At 37.7% G+C, this 23,617-nt stretch overlaps 1 protein-coding gene across 4 annotated transcripts in view; it reads left to right on the top strand.

Moving 5' to 3' along the window:
- Positions 1-23,617, top strand: part of MICU1 (mitochondrial calcium uptake 1) — a 265,614-nt gene that overhangs the window by 58,820 nt on the left and 183,177 nt on the right. For all 4 annotated transcript variants that reach the window (XM_066243013.1, XM_066243014.1, XM_066243012.1 and 1 more), the window contains 2 exons: positions 4,957-5,118; positions 19,275-19,446. In XM_066243013.1, coding sequence (XP_066099110.1) covers positions 4,958-5,118; positions 19,275-19,446 — 333 coding nt within the window. In that variant the 5' untranslated portion in view covers position 4,957. The remainder of the gene's footprint in view (positions 1-4,956; positions 5,119-19,274; positions 19,447-23,617) is intronic.

The following is a 23,617-nucleotide window of genomic DNA, read 5'->3' as shown; positions in this document are numbered from 1 at the left end:
GTTCTGTTTGCTTCTTGAAATTGAGGCTTTAATTTTTTCCACAGGCTTGGGAAGTTCTCATCTAATTATTTGTTTGAATATGTTCTCCATTCCATTTTCTCTCTCTTCTCCCTCTGATATACCTGTTATTCTTATGTTATTCTTCTTGATGGAGTCAGACAATTCCCGTAGGGCTTTCTCATTTTTTAAAATTTTTGAGTCTCTTTCTTCTTCTCTCTGTTGTGCCTCAAGTTGCTTGTCTTCTATTTCACTAATCCTACCTTCTATCTGGCCTGTTCTATTAGCTAAGCTTGTTACCTCATTTTTCAGCTCATGAATTGAGTTTTTCATATGTTTGAATTGTTTTTATATTATAGTTTCAATTTCCTTGGTAATATATTCTTTGTGTTCATTGAGTTGTTTTCTGAGCTCCCTAAATTGCCTTTCTGTGTTTTCTTGTATATCTCTGAGTATTTTTAGTATTTCTATTTTAAATTCTCTGTCATTTAGCTGCAAGGTTTCAATATATTAAATTTTTTCTCCATAGATTTTTCCTCACCTATCTGTGTTACCTCTCTTTCTTTTGTAGCCATGATATTTGATTTTGTCTTCCTTAATGACATCTGAGGGTGGTTTTATTGATAATATTAATGAGATTTAATAAAGAATAAAAATTAGAAAAGAATTACAAAAAAATTAAAAAAAAAGAATAAAATAAAATTATCCCCCCCCTTTTTTCCTCTTCTCTCCTCTCCCTTCCTTCTTGAGAAAAATCTTGTGGTAAACTGTGAATTATATTGTGCTAAATAGAACAAACAGTGCCTATAATGGAGGGCCTGAGTTGGGGAGAAGTAATAACGGGGCAAAAGAAGAGGGTATGGACCCACAAAATGCAAATAAGGAAAAAATTTGGGTCAAGAATAAAATCATTTCCTTTTAGGTGTTGGTTGACTAAGAGATATGATGAGAGGAATAAGAGGGAAACAAGAATATGGGGGGGGGGGAATTAAAAAATTACTATTGTATTTAGTGGAACAAGAACTAGATGAAATGGAGAGCCAAGGTGGGGAGCACTGCTAGTGAGTTCAAAAAGCGAAGTAAAAAAACCCCCAAAAGCCACAAACATAAGTTTGATTCCCAGATAAAATAATTTGTTCGTTATTGAGTGTTGAATGAAAGGAGATGTAAAGGAGAAAGGAATAAACTAATATAGAGGGAGAAAAGAAAGAGAGAGGAATAAAAAAATAGAGGGAACCACAAAAAGAAGAAAAAAAAAAAGAGAGAGAAAGAGAGATATAAGGGTTTTGGAGTGCAACCCTCATAGAGAGAAAGGAAGAAGAAAGAGAAGATAATGGGAGATGTAACACTTATGGGTAGTGTAGTTCAAGGAGAGGAGAGGGTAAGACCGGCAGAGAATTAAATGACCAAATTGGAAGAGGAAAAAAATAATCAAGACATGAAGATAAGAGAAACAAACGAACAAATATAATAAAATGGGATAGGTTATAAAGTCTGTGGATTATCTTGATTTTGAGAGGTTATCTTCTTGCTTTTTCTTTTCTCTCCCTCTTCCTGGTTGGTGACTCTGTACCCTGGGTTCTGCCCCTGTGGCATGTTTAGGTAGAGGTTTGCAGTTGATAAGTCTCTATGGCGATGTCATATATTGGGCTTCAGTCTCGTTGGCAGTCGAGGCTCATTAGCATTTGTAGGCTCCGACAGTGAGAGTCTGTGTTCCCTGAGCCTCTCTCCTAGTCTTTCCTTCCTGAATTAGTAGCCTGATAATTCAGCTATGGGGTTGCCACTGCCTCTGCCTGGATAGTAATAGGCTCAAAGAGCTGGCAAATCCCCACTCTATTCCCACTCAGCACAGGGCTCTGGGTAAGGCTCAATCAGTCAGAGCTGCTAGTATAATCAGGCGGGGCTTCGACCCATACAAAGACCTCTGATTCTGCCACTCTGTCCGGTAACACGGGTGGGCGCCCACTCCCGGGGCGCTCGGAGGAATCTCTCGCTCGCTATCTGTGCGCGCAGATTGGGGTATGGAGCAGGCCGTCTCTTACTCCGAATGAGACCCCCGCCTGCACGGAAAAGTTCCAGCATTGGAATTAGCTCTCGCTCCCTCCCGTGGGCGGCTTTTTCAGGGAGCTGGGACGGCCCGGAGATTCTGCTTTCGGCCCACACAAAGGCCTCTGACTCTGCCTCTCTGTGGGGTTACACGGGGGCCCACTCCTGGGGGTCTAGCAGGAATCTCTAGCCCACTATTTGCGTGCACCGACCAGGAGATTGGGGCGAATGGCTGCCTCACTTGTCTTTCTTTGTGTGGGTTTGGCGCGAGTGCTAGCTTGTATTGCCTGGGTTGCCACAGGCACAGTTTTTCCTCGGCTTGGATCTCCATGCCAAGCCTGGTTCGGCCATTTGTGCCGTGGCCTGGATCTATTCACCCCCTTTGCCCGCCTTAGTTCCTATACTCTCAGTTCCCAGTGAAAGCAGCCCTATTTAGGTTAGTGAGGAAGGCGGAGTGTTTCTTACTTCCTATTTCCTTCAGGGTTTGATTATATATTTAGCCAATTTTTTGCTCGACCATACCTTCAGGTGTATTGTGGAACATCTGGAGCCTCCAAGGATAGATTTTTCTGTTTCTGGTTGAAGATCTTGTTTAGTTTTGGGGGAGATTTATCAGTTTCGCTTCCTACCACGCCATTACTCTGACGTCATCTCCTTCTTTATTTTTTAATTCTCTAACATATACAGTGTGTCCGTCAAGTCATGGTGCACTTTGACTGGTCACAGGAAAGCAACAAAAGACGATAAAAATGTGAAATCTGCACCAAATAAAAGGAAGACTCTCCAGTTTCATACCTATTCATAGTGCAGTTCGATGTGGGCTCACACCCAGATTTTTTAGGGTTCCTTAGGTAGCTATCCCGTATAGCTACAGACTCATCACTGACTGATGGCCTACCAGAACGGGGTTTCTCCACCAAACTGCCGGTTTCGTTCAACTGCTTATCCCACCAAGTAATGTTATTCCTTTGTGGTGGCGCTTCATTATAAACGCGCTGATATTCACGTTGCACTTTGGTCAGCGGAGCCACAGAACACACTAAACTTTCCTCTGTGCCGTCCACATCCCGACTGGCATGGCTGTGGGCTGCTCCACTGTATACACGGTGTTACATCATCTGCGCATGTGCACATGCTGCCACATCATCCTACAGAAACTGGGAGGGTTTTCTTCTTATTTGGTGCAGATTTAACCAATATATTTATATGTATTCAGGATGAAAATGTGTCATTTCAAAAATGTTTCATGTGTATCTTGTCCAATTAGAATTTAAATTTTTTGGGGGGGCCTTTTAGGTCACACATAGGCCTGAGTAGTATGAACTTAATTAATTTTTGTTGCATGAGAATTTCCCGGTAATTCTCTTAGATACAGTATTCAATTAGTTGGCTTTTGCTGTGGCAACAAAAAAGCCCCTCAAATATTAGGCGCTTACAGTAACAAACCTTTATTTCTCAACAGCTTTTGGTAGGTTGGCTGTGCTCAGCTGGCTCAGGTGGTCTTGACAGTGCCTGCCTTCATGCTGAGATTTGTTCATTATGGAGCGTAGGCTGTGTATCAGTGTCTACCTGAGGCATGTCTTATTTTGGTAGAGTGCAGAACACAAGAAGTCTAATAGCAGTAGCTCTTAAAAGAACTTCATAGAACTGGCTCACATTTGATTGGTCAGAGTAAAACATTTGGCAAGGTATACACCGAAATGAAAAAAGTGGGAAAGTAGTATTTGCTTGGTGGGTGGGGGATGGGAGAGTGCATGTTTATTGAACAGTATGACCTAATACAGATGTTTCTGAATTAAAACAAAAAATTAAAGGAACAGGTGAAATTATAAGTGTGAAAAGAATTTGATGGGGATGAGGGCTTCAGAGGGTTTAGGAGTGAGAAAAAAACTTGATTAAAATTTAAATTACTTTAACAAAAGCAGTATCAGCATTACAAGCTAGAGGGCATCAAAGTGGGCTGATTAAAAACTGCACTCTGGAGTTAACTTACTCTTGTTTCAGATTCTGGATCTACCACTTCTAGTTGTACAGTTTTCAGGAAGTCACTGTATCTCAGTATCCACATCTGTAAAATGAATGTGCCATGTGCCACTTATCAAACTGTTACTCTTCAGCTCTGAATCCATCTTTCATTGTCTTATTTATGATATTGGAAATTTCTCCCTTGACAGCTTTTGTTAAGCTTTGTCAGTCAAGGGACTAGAGGGAAACTGGAAAACCAAGGGGTATTGCTCCTGATTTTAGTGTGCTCTTTGTAGCATGTAGTGGCCAGCAGCATGTAGGACACTCAGTGGCACTCAACTCCTAGGGAGTTTTAGTGGCAACACTCCTACATGCAGTTTCTGAATGAGTTCCATACTTTGGCATCTCTTCCCTCTGCGCACCTTGCCGAGTTCTGCTGGCATGAGTTCCAGTTCTGCTTTACCCTGAGTTCTGTTGGTGTGGAACTTCATTAAATTTCTCAGATATCCATGGCTGTGTCCTCACCACAGGGTCTGAATCTAAGCCTAGTTGGGAGTAGCCCCTTTATAGATTTATTTTCTTGTTGGTCTGCATCAGCTCTTAAAGTTGTGGCTGTTCCCTATATCTACTGTCTCTTTACTGCTTAGTACTTAGTACCCTGTTGTAATATATGATATAATACTTGACGTTAAAAGTTTCCTGTTCAAATTACCATGTGGTTTCTTGTCTTCTAATTGTACCTTGACTGATATATCAAGTTTATAATAGTACTTTTCTTATATGATTGTTCTGAGGATTAAATGGGATAATACATGGTATTGCAAAGTGTTCAGAATAGTGTCTGCCACGGTTAAGTACTTACATTTGTTGGTGCAGTTGATCATCATCAATATCATCATCACTGCCGCTACCACAAGTTAAGAGTAACAGTTCTACTTTTGTTCACAGGATGTTTCGTCTTAACGCACTTTCCGCATTGGCAGAACTGGCCCTGGGCTCTCGATGGTACCATGGAGGATCACAGGCCACTCAGATCAGGCGACGACTAATGGCGGTGGCTTTCCTGGGAGCATCTGCAGTAACTGCAAGTACTGGTCTTTTGTGGAAGAGGTGAGTGTTAACTGAGCATCCATCCTGTTCTTACATGTACTTTGGGTCTTCAGTTGTTTCTGTTATTTAAAAGGAATTGATTTCTGGCTTACCTTTTTATCAAAATTTCTTGCCCAACTCATTTGACATTGTTAATATTTGTCTATGAATTAAGATGTTTCAGAGAATTCAGTTATCATTTCAAAGCAACATATAGGGAGTATTCCGCTTCGAGATCTGCCTCTCTTTTGCTGAAATTTAAACTAATTTACCAACTTTAATAAATTATAATAATTAATATAATAAATTTAATAATTTAGGAATTTAACAAGTAAAATTTAGTGGTTTTAATTATATTACCAAAATTGTGCAGCTATCATCACTATCTAATTTCCAAAAATTTTCATTGCTTCATAAGAAACTCCATGCCATTTAGCAGTCACCTTCTACTTTCTCCATATTCCCTGGCCCCAGGCAAGCACTAGTCTACTTTCTTTCTATAGATTTGCTCATTCTGGGCATTTCATATAAATGGAATTTTATAATATGGGGTCTTTTGTGACAGGCTTACTAACAGATAGTAATACTGGTTTAAGATGATGATGAGGGTATATAGAACCATTAGAAAGTAATTGCTGGGCTTAGAAAAATTTCCAGGTAAAGTGGACTGGAAGAGAGACAAAGGGAGATCAAGAAAAAAATCTAGCCTGACCTGTGGTGGCACAGTGGATGAAGCATCAGCCTAGAATGCTGAGGTCGCTGGTTTGAAACCCTGGGCTTCCTGGTCAAGGCACATATGGGAGTTGATGCTTCCTGATCCTCCTCCCCTTCTCTCTCTCTCTCTCTCTCTCTCTCCTGTCTAAAATAAAATTTAAAAAAATCTTTAAAGAAATAAAAAGAAAGAAATCTAGACTGAGGAACAAAGAGAAGAGGAAGAGAGGGAGGCAAGAAAGAAGGAAAAGAGGAGTAGGGAGTGTACTTTTTTCTATTAGTTGTAATAAATAGTAAACACATAGCTATTTCTTCAGGGATACTTTCCTATAATGGAATTGTAGGGTCCCATGCAGGTGCCTTTAAAATTGTCTTTTTGTCTAGTCTAGCATCAAAGATACTTGAAGAAATTGAGTTGTTTCATAGTTTGAATGTATAAGAAGTTATTATTCCTGTTCTTCCCCAGAGTCAATTTGTTTATGCTATTCAGGTTAAACACTGATGAACAAGTTAGGTTACTTTTTTTTATTTGTGTTTTGCTACTTTTTGTAATATTGCTCCTCCAGAAAGAGTAAAAGGATAGTTTGGAGTGTTATGGAAAAGGAGCATTCATAGTTTTGTTAGTATAGCACTTGTTAAGTGTTCAGAATTCCAAAACATAAAATTTGCATGTTGACAGTATCTCCCCTATATCCTTTTGTAAGATTTTAAATTCATGAGTGTTTCAAAGTTATACTAAGTTCCAGATGAACTATAATTATTCTCAAGTTTTGAAACAAAAAATAAAAGTTGTTGAAATTTTCATGTGCCTGACCAGGCGGTAGCACAGTGGATAGAGAGTGTTAACCTGGGATGCCAGGTTCAAAACCTCAAGGCTACCAGCTTGAATGCGGGCTCATCTAACTTGAGTGCAGGCTCACAAGCTTGAGCGCCGGTCACCAGTTTAAGTGTGGGATCATAGACATGGACCTCATGATCACTGGCTTGAGCCCAAGGTTGCTGGCTTGAGTAAGGGGTCACTGGCTCAGCTGGAGTCCCCCACTCAAGGCACGTGTGAGAAAGCAGTCAATGAACAGCTAAAATACTACAACTACAAGTTGATGCTTCTCATCTCTCTCCCTTCCTGTCTGTCTTCCCTGTTTGTCCTTCTCTCTCTCACACACACACACAAAAGAAAAAGAAATTGATCTTATGCTGAGATCAGAATCAATAACAAAAACTCTAAAATATTTATAATTATGAGTTATCTTTTTAGAGGAAATAAGCATAGGGTTTGCCATTTAATTTAAAAATATTTTTTTCTTTTTTTTGAATTATTAAAAGAGAAGAAATAAAATTTTTTCCTAAGAAGTGAGACTTAAAGTTCTTTTCAAAAGAAGGTGCTATGAAATGAGGATAGTTTAACGAGCCTCTGGGATGACTTCAAGCATATCATCATTCTCAACATGGGGATACTGGAAGGAGAAGAGAAAAAGCAAGAAATTGAAAACTTTCCTAAACTGATGAAGGAAGTAAACATACAAGTCCAGGAAGCACAGAGAGTCCCAAACACAATGAACCCAAAGAGACCCACACCAAGACACATCATAATGAAAATGCCAAAGGTTAAAGACAGAATCTTAAAAGCAGCAAAAGAAAAGCAGTTATCTACAAGGGAGCTCCCCTAAGGCTGTCAGCTGATTTCTCAACAGAAACATTTCAGGCCAGAAGGGACTGGCATGAAATATTCAAAGTGATGAAAAGCAAGGACCTACAATCAAGGTTAGTCTTCTCAGCAAAGCTATCATTTAGAATTACAGGACAGATAAAGAGCTTCTCAGACAAGAAAAGTTAAAGGAATTCATCAATACCAAACCACTATTACAAGAAATGTTAAAGGGTCTTCTTTAAGAAGAAGATGAAAAAAAGGTAAAAAATATGAATAATAAAAAAGCAGTAACAGTAAATACATATTTACCAACAATTAGTTTAAATGCAAATGAATATTGAATGCTTCTATCAAAACACATATGGTAGCTGAATGGATAAGAAAACAAGACCCTTGCATATGCTGTCTACAAGTGACTCACTTCAGATTGCAACAAACACACACACTGAAAGTAAAGGAATGTAAAATATATGTCATGAAAATGGAAAACAGAAAAGCTAGGGTAACAGTACTTTTACCAGACAAAATAGACTTTAAAATAAAGGTTATAACAAGAGAAAGAGGACACACAAATTCTACTTTTGAAGAAACACAACACATCAAATTTGAATAGACATATAGGTTCGTTTGTTCATTGCTGTGTTATTTACAATATCCAAAATATAGAAGCAACCTGAATGTCCATCAATAGATGATGTATAAAAAGTAGTGCATATGCAATGGAATATGATTCAGCCATTTAAAAAAGGGTGAAATCTTGCCATCTGTAACAAAATGAGTGGACGAGTGGACCTAGAGGGTATTGTACTGAGTAAGGAGGGTCAGACAGAGAAGACATGTGCCAGATGATGTCACTTATATTTACATGAAATCTAAAAAACGAAATAAATGAACAAGCAGAACAGAAATAGACTCATAGATACAGAGAACGTTTTGACGGTTACCTGATGGGAAGGGGCTTGGTGGGATGATGAAAAAGGTGAAGAGATTAAAAAGTACATATTGATACTTAAAGAATTGTCACAGGGGTATGAAGTACAGCATAGGGAATATAGTCAGTACTATTGTAATAACAATGTATAGTGTCAGATGGGTATTAGATTTATTGTGGTGATCACTTTGTAAGATACATGAATGTCTAATCACTGGCTTGTATATCTGAAACTAATATAATATTGCATGTCAACTGTAATTGAAAAATAAAAAATTCTTTTAAAAACAGAAAGAAATGTACATGAGAACATATACCTTAAAGGTAATGAGACTGGCCCTGGCCGGTTGGCTCCGTGGTAGAGCATCGGCCTGGCGTGCAGGGGACCTGGTTTCGATTCCTGGCCAGGGCACACAGGAGAAGCGCCCATTTGCTTTTCCACCCCCCCCTTCCTCTCTGTCTCTCTATTCCCCTCCCGCAGCCAAGGCTCCATTGGAGCAAAGATGGTCCGGGCGCTGGGGATGGCTCCTTGGCCTCTGCCCCAGGTGCTAGAGTGGCTCTGGTCGTGGCAGAGCGAGGCCCCCTGGTGGGCAGAGCGTTGCCCCTGGTGGGCGTGCCGGGTGGATCCCGGTCGGGCGCATGCAGGAGTCTGACTGTCTCTCCTCGTTTCCAGCTTCAGAAAAATACAAAAAAAAAAAAAAAAAAAAAAGGTAATGAGACTGTAGGCCATATAATAATTTTAATATGAAGTAGAAAGGACCAATTCACTTGTCATTTTCCTTACTCATGCTCTTTAGACTTCTCCTTCCTATGACTTTGAGAAGAAGGGAGGAGCTGGCCATGTTTCTAGAGTCCATATGGGAGAGAGTCCTTATATTGGTTTCTTCCTCCCAGATCTAGAGGAATGTTAGTGTCCTTTAGATCTGGAAGTAGATGTGAATAATTTCTAAAATATTATAAACCACAATAAAATAATTTATATGTGGTTTAAAAATGATACTGTATAATTGTTGATTTAAAAATTTTAAACTTTAAAATTCATAAAGTTAAATTACAAAAGAGAAATATGTTTGATCTAAAAAAAGTCTAATATAGAAGTAAAGAATAAAAATCTATTTTTCATCCCAATCCCTTTTCTTAACAAAAAACAAATACTATATATTTAGCTTGTGTTGTGATAGTTTTAAAATATACACTTGAATGACAAAGTATACAGTCTGGAATGTTTGCTAGCAAACAAAAATGAATGTGTTCTGGGATATATAGTTAGGTACAGTATATGTAAAGACCAGATATACTTCCTAAGTTTACTAGCATGAATTGACTTAAATATCCTTACAAACCATATTAGGATACTGTTAGAGAAGGAACATTTGTCACATTTTTACTTTGTTACTTTCTCAATCTTAAAAGTGGTACTGAAATATAATAGTAGTAAGGATGCAGAGTTTGGGTCTGACTATCTGGGGTCAAAGTTGCTATATCATCTATCTAATATTCTTGTTGCCCAAAGTACTTCATTTACTAGGAGCTTGTTTGCTGTGGATGGATCTTGTCAGCTTTTGTCTAGAAATGTTTTTATTTTGCTTTTACCTTTTTTTTCTGTAACAATAAAATAATTTTTTGCCTTTACTTTTGAATGATATTTTCAGTGGATACAGAATTCTTTGTTGACTTTTTCCCCTAGCACTTTAAGGATATCATTCAATTGCTTTTAGCTTTATTTTTGGTTTTATTTTTTTCTATTTAGTATCCTCATTGTATCCAAGTATCCCTCTTTTTATTGTGGTTAAATATAGGTAGCATAAATATACAATTTTAACTTTTAAGTTCTGTGACCTTTAGTATATTCACATTATTGTGCCACTATCACCACCATCCATCTCCATACCTTTGTCATCATCCCAGATTGAAAACTCTGTACCCACTAAACAGTAATTTTCTAGTTCAGTCTCCCCACATCCCCTGATATTTTAGTCTATGAATTTGTCTATTCTAGTATCTATGTAAGTGGCATAATACAATATTTGTCCTTTTGTTTCTGGCTTATTTCACTTAGCATAATAATTTCATAGTTCATCCATGTTGTAGCATGTGTCAGAATTTCCTTCATTTTAAAGGCTGAATAATTTCCTGTTGCGCATATACCATTTTGTGTATGCATTCATTTGCCGATGGATGCTTGGAGTTGTTTCCACCTTTTGGCTTTGGTAAATAATGCTGTCATAAACATTTATGCACACATATCTTTTCAAGTCCCTGTTTTCAGTCCTTGTAAGTATCTGACCAGAAGTAGAATTGCTGGATCATGTCTTCAGTTTTTTTAAAATAAAAAGTCAGTGGTAATTCTTATCGTTTTTATATATGAACTATATCTTTTTCTGTGGCTTGCTTTTATATTTATTTATCACCTATTTTCAGCAACTGGATTGTGATATGTTTTAGTGCTATTTATATTGTGTTTATTCCATTTAGGGTTTATTGATTTTTCTTGGATTTTGAGTTTATAGTGTTCATGAAATTTGAACAATTTTCCCCCATTATTCATCAAATTTTTTTGTCTTCACTGCCCCCCCCAACACATACACTTTCTGGGACTTCATTAACATGTGTGCTAGACCATCTGATCTTATCCTACATCACCAAGATAATGTTTATATTTTATAAAGCCTTTTCTCTCTCTGTTTGTTTTGGAAGTTTTTATTGTTGTCTCTTTAAGATCATTACTTTCTTTTTCTGCTGTATCTTATCTGCTAAGTCTACCTAGTGATTTAAAAACATTTTTAGACATTGTATTTTTAATCTCTATATCATTTTAAAAAATGTAATTTACTCTTCTTTATGTTCATATTTTCATTTAAATGCTCTTACACTTATAATTATCTTTTTTTTTTTTCAGAGACAGAGAGAGAGTCAGAGAGAGGGATAGACAGGGACAGACAGACAGGAACGGAAAGAGATGAGAAGCATCAATCATTAGTTTTTTGTTGCACATTGCGACACCTTAGTTGTTCATTGATTGCTTTCTCATATGTGCCTTGACTGTGGGCCTTCAGCAGACCAAGTAACCCCTTGCTCGAGCCAGTGACCTTGGGTCCAAGCTGGTGAGCTTTTGCTCAAACCAGATGAGCCCACGCTCAAGCTGGTGACCTCAGGGTCTCAAACCTGGGTCCTGGGCATCCCAGTCAACGCTCTATTCACTGCACCACCGCCTGGTCAGGCATAATTATCTTTTTAAAGTCCCTCTCTGTTTATTCTGTCATTTCTGAGTCTTACGATTCAGGGTCTTATTTGCCTTTTTTTTTTTTAATCTAATAATTTACTAAGAGGCTACTGCTTTTTTATTGTGGTAAAATATATCTAATATGAAATTTATCATTTTAAATATAAACTTCAGTGATTTGAAGTACATTCACATTGTTCAATCATTACCACTCTCTATCTCCACAATTTTATCTTCCCAAATTTAAAGTTGTATGATACAACTTTAAATGATGGTCTAATGATTAGACCATCACTTTCCATTCTCCTGGCCTCTGGTTACCATCTACATACATTGTGTGTCTATGAATTTTACTACCCTATGTATGTCATATAAATTAAATAATACATTTGTCCTTTTATATTACACTGATTTCAGTTAATAAAATGTCTTCAAGTTTCATCCATATGGTGGCATGTGTCAGAATTTTCTTTTTATATTATGTGTCCAGTAACTTATTTTTGTAGTTTAAGTTCTTTATATACTTGGTATATTAACTTCTGTTACAGAATTTAATAAAGTGATTTACCCATGACCATTACAGTATCACAGTATTTTGTATTTGCCTGTTTATTTACTTTTACCAGTGAGCTTTATAAACTTTCCTTTGTTTTTGTATTGCAGTGTAGTTCTTGTTTGTTTAGCATTTTTTATAATGCAGGTTTAGTGGTAATGAATTCCCTCAGCTTTTGTTTATCTGGAATGTCTTTATTTATTCTTGATTTTTAATGATAGTTGTTTTTTTTACCAGATACAGTATCCTTGGTTGGTAGTTTTTCTCTCTGAGCACTCTCTATATATCATGGTTTTTCTTAATTGTCTGGCAAGGTTGCTACTTAGAAATCCGATTATAATCTTATGGAGTCTTTTTTCTTTGTTTCTTTCTTTTTTTTTTTGCAGTGACAACACTTTCTTGTGCTCAGCCATTTGTATATCTTGGTGAAGTGTTTATTCAACTTTTTGGCTCAATTAGAAATTTGAGTTATTCATCATTTTAGCCTTGATATTTTTTATTATTTAGAAATTAAGTTTAATGGGATGACATTGATCAATAAGAGTACATAGGTTTCAGGTAAACATCACTATTACATTTGAACTGTTAATTGTGTTGTGTGCCCATCACCCAAAGTCCATCACTATATACTTGTCCTTATTTATTCCCCTTCCCCTGCTCCCTCTTCCTTTGGTCACTACTTCACTTTTATCTATGACGAGTCACTTCACTTTTTTATATGATGAGTCACTTTTTTCCTGCCGCTTTTAATTTTCTCCTTTTGTCTTTTACTTTTGACTATAATGTTTCCATGTAGATATCTTTGGGTTCCTCCTATTGGGAGTCTGTTAGACTTCTTCAGTCTAGAGGTCCATTAATTTTCCCAAATTCAGGAAGTTTTGGGCCATAATTTCTTTAAATAAACTTTCTATCCCTTGCTCTCTTTCCCTTCTTTTTCCAGAACTCCATAATGTATATGTTGATCTTCTTGACTTTGTCCCATAAATCCCTTAGGCTTTCTTCACTTTCTCTTTTATTTGTTCCTCTGATTGGATAATATCAGATTATCTCTTTGATTTTATCAATTCTTTCTTCTGCTTATTCAAGTCTGCTCTTGAAATGCCTGAGTGAATTTTTTAGGTCAGTAATTGTATTCTTCAGCACCAGCATTTCTGAATGCTTTTTTATATTTTTATCTCTCTTAATATTAGGTTTTTAATGCATTGTTTTCTTGAGCTTGTAGAGCATTTTTATGATAGTATTTTAAACCATTTTTTAGATAATTAATATTCCTGTTTTTTTTAGGATGAGTTTGCAGAGATTTATTTTGTCCCTCTGTTTGGGTTGCATTTTGTTTTGTGTGTGTGTTTTATAATTATATGTTGAAATCTGTGTTTTTGAAGAAACAGCTGCATATCTCAGTCTTTACAGACTGGTTTTATACAGGGGAAGACCCTCAGCAATCAGCCCAACTATAGACTCTGGATACTTCTAGAACTTTCTTCAGGAAGATACAACTTCTCTGGGTCTGTCTGGGTGGGCAGTTTCTCCATTGGAGAGGCTTCCCACTTTCTTTTTCAGGAATTTGTCATCTCTTGCTTTCTCTGGTGTTTGTCTATGGCACTGTAGGCTCTCTGATCTACAGCAGAAGCCATCCTACTGTCTATCTTCTCATCAGCCATGGGGCATTCAAAATATGCCATCTTCACATCACTCAAAGTCAGGTGCAACAGAGGCCCGTCCTTCTGGCAGCTCTCTGAAGAGCTAGAATGCCAAGCACACATTCTACTTCTTTCATACCACTCAAGTGGTATGCCTTTTCCCAGGTACTCCAACCTCTACCAGTGGCAGCAGGTGACCTTCTGCTCTTTTTTGTTCTCAGTGGAGCCCATGCTGCAACCTGTGTCATTTCCATCTGTGCTCTATGTGGGGTGAGCAGAAAGAAACCGGTCCCCCTTAGGCAGCCTCTGAATAGACAATATTGGATACCCATTCCATTCTTCTCTTTCCTCCCTGTGGGAGAAGTTGCTAGCTGGGTTGTTCACTCTCAGTGCTAAGCTGGGCAACTAGGGGAAAGGGCTGACATAAGTAAAGTGAAATTGCTCCTCTTACTCATTTCAATGTTTTTGTTCTTAGCATTGTGCTTGCCTGGTATTCTGCAGCTTCTTAACTGGATTTAGGAAATTTCATAAAGGTAGTTTAATCCGTATATCAATGTTAAACCAGTGTTTCTGTGGGGGACAAAGCCTGGGATTTTCTATTCTACCATCTTTCTGAGATCTGTCTAATAATTATTTTTTGCGGATATTTTACATTGTGAATGTTACATTGTTGAGTGTCTGGATCTTGTTGTTTTCCTTTAAAAGTATTGATTTTCTTGTTGGCAGGCAGTTAATTTATTGAAAATCCTGTTTGATCTTCCAAAATTTTTTTTTTTCCAAAGTGAGAAGGAGGGGGGCGGGGGCAGACAGACTGACTCACGCCTGCGCCCGACCGGGATCCAGCCAGCATGCCCAGCAGAGGGCGATGCTCGACCGCAACTGGAGCCATTCTAGCGCCTGAGGCAGAGGCCATAGAGCCATCCTCAGTGCCCAGGCCAACTTTGCTCCCATGGAGCCTTGGCTGTGGGAGGGGAAGAGAGAGATAGAGAGGAAGGAGAAGGGGAGGGGTGGAGAAGCACATGGGCGGTTCTCCTCTGTGTCCTGGCCGAGAATCGAACCAGGGACTTCCACACACTGGGCTGATGTTCTACCATTGAGCCAACCGGCTAGGGCCAGCTTTTTTATTTTTAAAGCAAAAATATGTTTTACTCTAGGGCTAATTTAGCCCTGTTAACAAAACATGATCCTAGCCTGTGGTGGCACAGAAGATAAAGCGCTTACCTGGAATGCTGAGGTTGCTGGTTCAAAAACCTGGGCTTACCCAGTCAAGGCACATACAACAAGCAATCAGTGAACAACAAAAGTGAAGCAACTATGAGTTGATACTTCTTGTGTCCCTCCCTCACCTCTAAAACCAATAAATAAAATCTTATTTAAAATATGACCCTCCTACCTTGGGTGTTTAGTAATTTGTTGTAAGTTGAACATTTCTAGAAATTATTTTACTAACTCCTTGGGAATTATATTTGGATAGTTTAATTCTAAGAATGCACTACAAAATGTTAACCAGGGAAACTCCACATAGATTTGTGGAACTTTTTCTTTGTTAACTTCCTTTTCCTGGTCTTCTTCCCCACCAGTTCCAGTCACCTCAGACTCTCCAAACTTTGATCTGTCTTCTCAAGTTAGCATGATTACTGTGTTTTGCTGAGGATCCTGCTCGTGATCTGGAAAATGTCTCCAGACAGAAACTCATAACAATTTTATGCCTCACTTTTCTCAGAGAGTTGCTGTCATTCTGTATTTGAAGATATTTGTTGTAAATATTTTGTTCAGTTTTTATTTTTCCCTCTGTGGAAAGGCAACTAACTCTATTGCAGTTATTCCGTTGTGGTTGGAAGAAGTCCTCTTTCTGTACATCATTGTATTTCACAAGTTCTGTAATGTTTAATCATTATTATGTCATTATGTAGTGGCTTCAGCTATTAGGAGTAGAATAGGAAAAACAAAGTGATTCTTGTAAGCATGCATCTCCTAAGGTGGTAAAAGTTGTATGGATGTAATAGTGTGTAACCTGTCAACTATAATTGAGCCCACAATATCATGGATATCAGCCAATAAATTTTGCAGAAGAAATTATAAATGCTGTTTAATTAATTGAACTTAATAAAGCAATGCGGTTAGGGAGTTTTTGTTATATCAGATGATACTGAATGCCTATACATTTTCTTTTTTAGAACTTGAGGATTTTGAGAAGTCAGCTCATAAATCACCCTTTCCAGGAGGCTTTTCCTGACCCTTTCCTCTGTTCTTACATGCTCCTTTATTCATTTATTTGTTTTCCCTATTGACTCTATACTTCTTGAGGACAGAGACAGCCTTACTCATTTCATCTTAGCAACTAGTATAGTCTTTACTACACTTGAGTGATAATGACTTGAATAAAAGCTGTCTCTTTTCTTTCTGAATAAATAGCTTGGGTCTCCACTTTATCAGTCCATTATCTTTTAGCTACAAAGACTTTTCAAAGAGAAATAAAGCATTGAAATGATCAGTGTATCACCTGATCATGGTTTAAAGAAAATTTGAGCAAAGGTAAAAAGATCTTTTGGACCAGGCTGGAGAAAAGCGTAAGTCAGTGAGATTAGTTTCTTGTTCCTTTTTAAAACATTTACTTTTAGGCCTTTATAAAACTTTTTATTTTTTGCCTTCAAAAAATCAATTATTGCTCTTACTTACAAATTCAAATTATTCTTTGCTTTTGCTAGTATTTAGAAAGTATTACTTGCAAGTAAATGAAATAAAAAATATTGCTTTAAATCTCCTGAATAATCATGTGAAAGGAAAACATTAAGAATATTGTCATATTGCAGTATCTCTTAATCCCAGTGTATTTTTTTCTAACACCTTCTCTGGTCAGCATAGATGAGGATTTCATTTGTTTTCTTTAATTGGCAATAGACACATTGTATGCTTTCTCTGTGTAAAGCACTGGCTTGGGAACTCTGGGTACTTAAAAGCAAAGAATACCTTGTCCAGTCTCTTCTTAGTGACCTTATCTAATAGGTCAATGACACTGGTGATGTTTGACAATTTTTGAATTGTAAAAATAACAATGTTATTTGAATCCACCCAATAGTTAAAGAGTAAGTTGGATTCTGGGAAAATAACTGTACAGAGGACTAAATTACATGTTATGATTTAGTCACTAAATTGAAGTAATAGAGTCATTACCTTAGATAAGGAAATTCTTTCTAGAATAGATTGTCAGTTTCAACCTGTAATCAGCCAGAGGGGCTTCTACTGAACTTTCAGTTTTTTATTGCTTTTGATAATTGAGTGAAACTGGAAAACCATGTAGAAATTAATTTTATGTACAAATTTTTATTTGAGTACTTGTTTTTGATCCTTTTAGTCCCACATTTCTTCCCTCAATACATTTTTTTACTGTGGTTAAAAAATAAGCATAAGATTTATTATCCTAACCATTTTTAAGTGTAGAGTTCAGTAGTGTTAAGTATATTCATATTGTTGTCTAACAAATCAACAGAATTTTTCATCTTGCAAAACAAATGCTGTTAAATCCATTGAACAACAATTCCTTTATTCTCCCTCCCCATAACCCCTGGCTACATTCTACTTTCTGTCTCCATGAAATAGATATTAGCCACCTCACATAAGTAGAATCATACAGTTTTGTTTTTTTATTGGTTTATTTCACTTAGCATAATGACCTCAAAGTTGATCCATGTTGTAACAGGATTTGTACCTTTTTTGTACTTTTTAGAGTTTTCTTTACATTCTTTTTTTTTTGGAGACAGAGACAGAGAGAAGGACAGATAGGGACGGACAGACAGGAAGGGAGAGAGACGAGAAGCATTAATTCTTTGTTGCAGCACCTTAGTTGTTCATTGATTGCTTTCTCATATGTGCCTTGACCGGGGGGCAACAGCAGACCAAGTGACCCCTTGCTCAAGCCAGCGACCTTTGGCTCAAGCTGGTGAGCCTTGCTCAAACCAGATGAGCCCACATTCAAGCCAGTGACCTTGGGGTTTCGAACCTGGTTCCTCCGTGTCCCAGTCCAACACACTATCCACTGCACCACCGCCTGGACAGGCTTTTCTTTATATTTTTTTATGTTAAAAAAATTGTATGTAATTGATAAATACAACTTCTTTTTTTAAAAATGCTGAACAATACGCCAGTGTATATACATACCACATTTTATTTTATCTGTTCAATATTGATAGACATGTCTTGGCTACTGTGAATAATGCTGCAGTGTACATGGAAATATAGATGTCTTTGTGATCATGATTTCAATTCCTCTGGGTATATGCCCAGAAGTAGAATTGCCAAATCATATAGTAGTTCTGTTGTTCTTTTTTTTTTTTTTGAGAATTCTCCATACTGTTTTCCAAAGTAGTTGTATTAATTTATATTCCCACCAACAGTATAACAGGAATCCCTTTTCTCTACATTTTCACCTATACTCATTATTGGTATGTGGTTTTTTTTTCTTATGAAAGCTATCTTATAAGGTGTAAGGTAATATCTCATTGCTCTCTTGCTTTGTATATCCCTGATGATCATTGATGTTGAACATCTTTTCCTATATATGTTGGACAATTGTGTATCTTCTTTGGAGAAATGTCTATTCATTTTCTTTGTCCATTTTTTAATGGGTTATTTGTTTTTTTTAATTTTTGCTATTGTGTTGTAAGAGTTCCTTATACATTTTTAGTATTAACCCTTAATATGGTTTGTAAATATTTTCTTACATTCTACCTGTTGCCTTTTCATTTTGTTGTTTCCTTTGCTGTGCTGAAGCTTTTTAGTTTCACATAGTCCTGCTTGTCTATTTATGCTTTTGTTGCCTGTGCTTTTGGCGTCATATTCTTTACTTTTAAGGCTGAATATTATTCTATTTATATACCACATTTTCTTTATTCATTAATCTGTCAATGGATATTTGGATTGCTTCCATGTTTTAGCTATTGTTAATCATGCTACTGTTAACATGAGTGTGCACAAACCTCCTTATTACCTTGCTTTCAGTTCTTTGGCATATATAACCAGAATTGAGATCACTGGATCATATGGTAGTCTATTTTTAATTTTTTTAAGCAGGGAATGGTGGAAGGGAAAGAGATGAGAAGTGTCAACTCGTAGTTGCATTACTTAAGTTTTTCCTTGATTGTTCTTCATACGTGCCTTGACCAGGGTGCTCAACCTGAGCCAGTGACCTTGGGCTCAAACCAGCGACCTTGGGATCATGTTGATGATCCTGTGATCAAGCTGGCAACCTCTGGGTTTCAAACCTGGAACCTCAGTGTCCCAGGTCGACACTCTATCCACTGTGCCACCACCAGTCAGGCTATTTTTAATTTTTTGAAGAATCTCTTCATGTAGAACTTTTTATAAATTTCATTACTGTCATTCCTGCTAAGCTGTATCTGAAAATTTATTTGGTTAATATGATGGACCTTCATGATTAATAGAGTTGTGTTTTTTGTTTGTTTTGTATCTAGAGCCCTTGCAGAATCTCCATCAGTTAACAACCTAAAGAGTGAACTTGGTGATAAAGGCAAGAATAAAGATGAAGGGGAAGTTTGTGACCCTGAAAAAAAGGCTGCAGGTAGATGTCTTGAGCCTTATCCAGAGGAGAAAAAGAAGAAACGTTCTGGATTCAGAGACAGAAAAGTATGGAACACAATTTTGTAAATTAACCAAAACTATAGTTAATCTAAAATTAGACTAATGCATTGAGTCTCTTTTATAATGTATTTCAGATGGTTCACATTCATGTTGAAGTTATTCACCTCTTTGCTATTTTCCATCATGTTCTAAGGCAAGCATACTCTTGGAATATGAGTTAATGGAGTTAGGAAAGAACCTAAGATTGGTCATCAGGATTAGCATATATTTTCTTCATTCTTTTTTTTTTTTTTAAGTGAGGGTAGGGGAGATAGAGAGGCAGACTCCCATATGCTCGTCGACTGAGATCTCCCCGTCTATTCCCTTCTGGAGCCAATGCTCAAATCAACTGAGCCACTGGCTGCGGGAGGGGAAGAGAAAGAGAAGGAGGAGAGGAAGGGGAAGAGAAGCAGATGGTCGCTTCTCATGTGTGCCCTGACCAGGAATCGAACCTGACCGGGCCAACACTCTATCCACTGAGAAAACCGTCCATGTCCTCTTCATTCTTTAAATTCAGCTAAAATGTTGATTTTTGCTTTCTGGATCTTTCTGATGTTGAGTGTTCTCATATATGTTAGTTGAGTCTGTGTGGTAATACAGATTTATGATGCAAGTTTGTAAAGGCAGAATAAAATCCCTTGGTAAATGTACACATATTTTCAAAAAATGAACTAATTTTGAGGACTGTAAACTTCAAATGACTTTAACATTCTATATTTTCAACACAACTTGCTGTTATACAGCTCTTCCTTAGAAGAGTTTTGGTTTCACTGTAACAATGCCTATGATATTGGGCATTTGAATTCAGCAGACTTGAATGATGAAAAGTCAAAAGGGTATATTTATTAGATATTTTCATGTTAGCATTAAAATTCAGGGAATTGCCTTCACTTGCTAAAATACAGCTGATCAATGCAAGAAGATAATTTATTTCTGTGTTGTATGTGTTTGTGGTATATATTTGCAAGAAGAATTTTTTTTGAGAAATTTGAATTTTCTGTTTGCTTGAATGAAGTTATTAAATGTCTTCTCATTTCCTAAGTTTATTTCTTACTGAGGTGAATTTAAACAAAAGTGATATATCACAGCTTAATTGTCAACTACCCACTGTTTCCACATCAATATATTTTTTAAAATCTTTTGCCTTTAGTGAATTCAAGGGAAGTTCAAATTTTTCTTTCTTCAGCGGTTTCATTTAGAGTCAGACTTTTACAGAGTAGAGCTAAAATGAGCCAAATAAACATTTATTTTTGCACCTGCATTTTCTACTCTCACTTTCTGCTCAGCAGATGACCATATCTCATACGTCAGAAAAAAAATGAAAGTTACTGATGTAACTTATTTTATAACTCATAACTATAAAACCTTTCTGGTCTATGTTTGAGTCTTATTTCTTTTACTAAAGTCTCAGTAGAAGGAAGCTGTTTTTCCTATTAGAGCAGGGGTCTCAAACTCGCGGCCCGCCGAACAATTTTGTGTGGCCCGCAGACTAATCCACAAAGTTCAAAATATTTTGGATAAAATTAAGTAAGCCTAGGGGCCTACTTGTATTTTTCATTTCTCTAGCATCCTAGCTAGATAATAAACTGTATTATTCGTCTTACTTACTTCTATGGTGTTTTCCCGTGGATGCCCCACCCAAAGCCTGGCGATAGGGATAGCCTATTTATAGCTTTGCTCTGGAATGAGACAAAGCAAAGCTAGCTGTGCCTGAAAGCAGCTGCTGCAGCTGAGTGCGGTTTGTTGCCGTAAATGGCCTGGTCTATTTTTCTTTGGTCCCGTTCACCCCGTGTTTAATAATGTCGTCGTCGTGTTCTAAAAAGCGAAAGATTGCGAATGAAAAACGACTGTTTCAGGATAAGTGGGAAAATTTATATTTTGTTACGCAAGTAGGCGACAAAATCAACTGTCTGATTTGTCTGCAATGCATCTCTGTGCCCAAGGAGTACAACGTGCGTAGACATTATGACACGCTGCATGGACAACAGTTTGCTGCACTGACTGGCACAATTCGCGAGGAAAAAGTCCGTCACTTGAAAGCATCGTTCGCCAACCAAAGAAACTTTTTTAAACGTGTTAACACAGCAAGTGAAAATTCCGTGAAGGCAAGCTTTGTTGTTAGCGAGATGATAGCAAAGGCGTCACGACCATTCACTGAAGGCCAGTTTGTAAAAGAATGTATGATAAAGGCGTGTGAAATTATTTGTCCCGAGAAAAAGATGCTTTTCGAAGGTATAAGTTTGTCTGCAAACACAGTTGCCAGCAGGATCGCGGAGTCAGCCGACGATGTACAACAGCAACTGATTGCAGCTGCGAAGAATTTTGAAGCGTATTCCATTGCACTGGACGAGTCCACTGGTGTAACAGATACCGCGTATTGTGCCGTATTCATCCGAGGGGTCGACGCAAACTTCAACGTCTTTGAAGAGTTATTGGACATGCTACCGATGACAGGAACGACGAACGGTCAGGATATTTTTCAAGAACTGGAAGCTTGTATTGACAGATGTGGACTACCATGGGACAAACTTCGTTTGTCATGGGACAAATGGAATCGGCTCAGTTTGAGCGGACCTTTTGCAGCCATACACTGCATTTTGCACCAGGAAGCACTCTGTGCCAAAAATATACAACTGAAGGAAGTCATGGATGTTGTTGTGAAGACAGTAAACTTCATACGTGCAAGGGGTCTCAACCACAGGCAGTTTGTGTCATTTCTAGCCGATTTAGAGGCGGAGTACGGAGAGTTGCTGTATCATACTGAAGTCAGATGGTTGAGTCGTGGCAAAGTGCTGCAGAGATTTTTTGCTCTGAGGCAGGAAATAGCATTGTTCATGGCAATGAAAGACAGAGACGTTCCTGAGCTGTGTGAGCCAACATTTCTATTGGATCTAGCTTTTCTGACAGATGTCACACAACACCTCAATGCACTGAATTCAGAACTGCAGGGCTCAAAGCAGTTGATTACTGTGATGTTTGACCGCATCAAGTCATTCAGATGCAAGCTCACCTTGTGGGCAAGCCAGCTGACAGGTGGCAACATGGCTCATTTCTCTGCTCTAAAGTCGTTAGGTGCTGTCGATTTACAACGCCTGAAAGACTATGCAGATATGTTGACCAGATTACGAGATGATTTTGAACATCGCTTTCAGGAATTCATGGCTCTGGAACCGCATTTTGCACTTTTTGCCACTCCATTCGCAGTTGATGTGCAGAGCGTTCCAGAAGAAGTCCAGATGGAACTACTGGACTTGCAGTGTGACACTATTCTGAAACAGAAGTACGCTGATGTTGGTGTTCCAGATTTCTACAAGTCCGTTCCGAGAGAAAAGTTTCCAATATTAGTCTGCAGAGCTGCTAGAATTCTGGCGATGTTTGGCAGTACATACGTTTGTGAACAATTCTTCTCTACAATGAAGATCAACAAAACAGCATTGTGATTGAGACTGACTGACGAACATCTGAAAGCAACTTTGCGACTTGCGACTACACACAACTTCAGGCCTAACTTCGACGGTCTGGTGTCTGCCAAACACACTCAGCTGAGTGGACAGAAACCTTCTTAAGGGCTTAGCAGTTGTGATGCAAACTACAGTTTCTGGTCGTTTTGTGACACTGAGTAAACTGCATGTACGATTGTTCTTGTACTGATTTTTTTTGTTTTCAACTGCAGTGAGAAAAGTGTTGCGTAACAGTTGCCTTTTGTAGACCTAGTGCGGCCCTCCGAACGGCTGTGATCTTGCTCTGCGGCCCACATGCTGAGTTGAGTTTGAGACCCCTGTATTAGAGTATAACCATTGCCCATGGGATCCTTAGCTCAACGCTTATTCTTTCATGATGCTGTGTTTTCAGTCACTCTTTGTCTCTTTTCTTTTACATGGTTCGCAGTTATTTCATTCTGTGGGTTGTCTTTTTACTTTGTTGACATTATCTTTTGATGCACAAAATTTTTATGACCTTAATTTGCTTCATCATCTTTTACTTGAGTACTTCCTATACTAGAAACTCTTTGTCTCATTCTGGAATACAGTACTATTACCAGTAGAAGTTCCATATTTGGCCAAAGTCTTGTCTGGAACTTTTAACATGAGTCTAGTTCTACTATACAACAATACAGAATGTCTGAACTTTTAAAAATAATTGTTTTATTGTAAAAATAATACACAGATACATTAAT

This window comes from Saccopteryx bilineata, chromosome 9 (assembly GCF_036850765.1).
Source record: "Saccopteryx bilineata isolate mSacBil1 chromosome 9, mSacBil1_pri_phased_curated, whole genome shotgun sequence".
Classification (NCBI taxonomy): domain Eukaryota; kingdom Metazoa; phylum Chordata; class Mammalia; order Chiroptera; family Emballonuridae; genus Saccopteryx; species Saccopteryx bilineata.
Note: the sequence above shows the minus strand (reverse complement) of the source record. Positions and strands in the feature narration are given on the sequence as shown.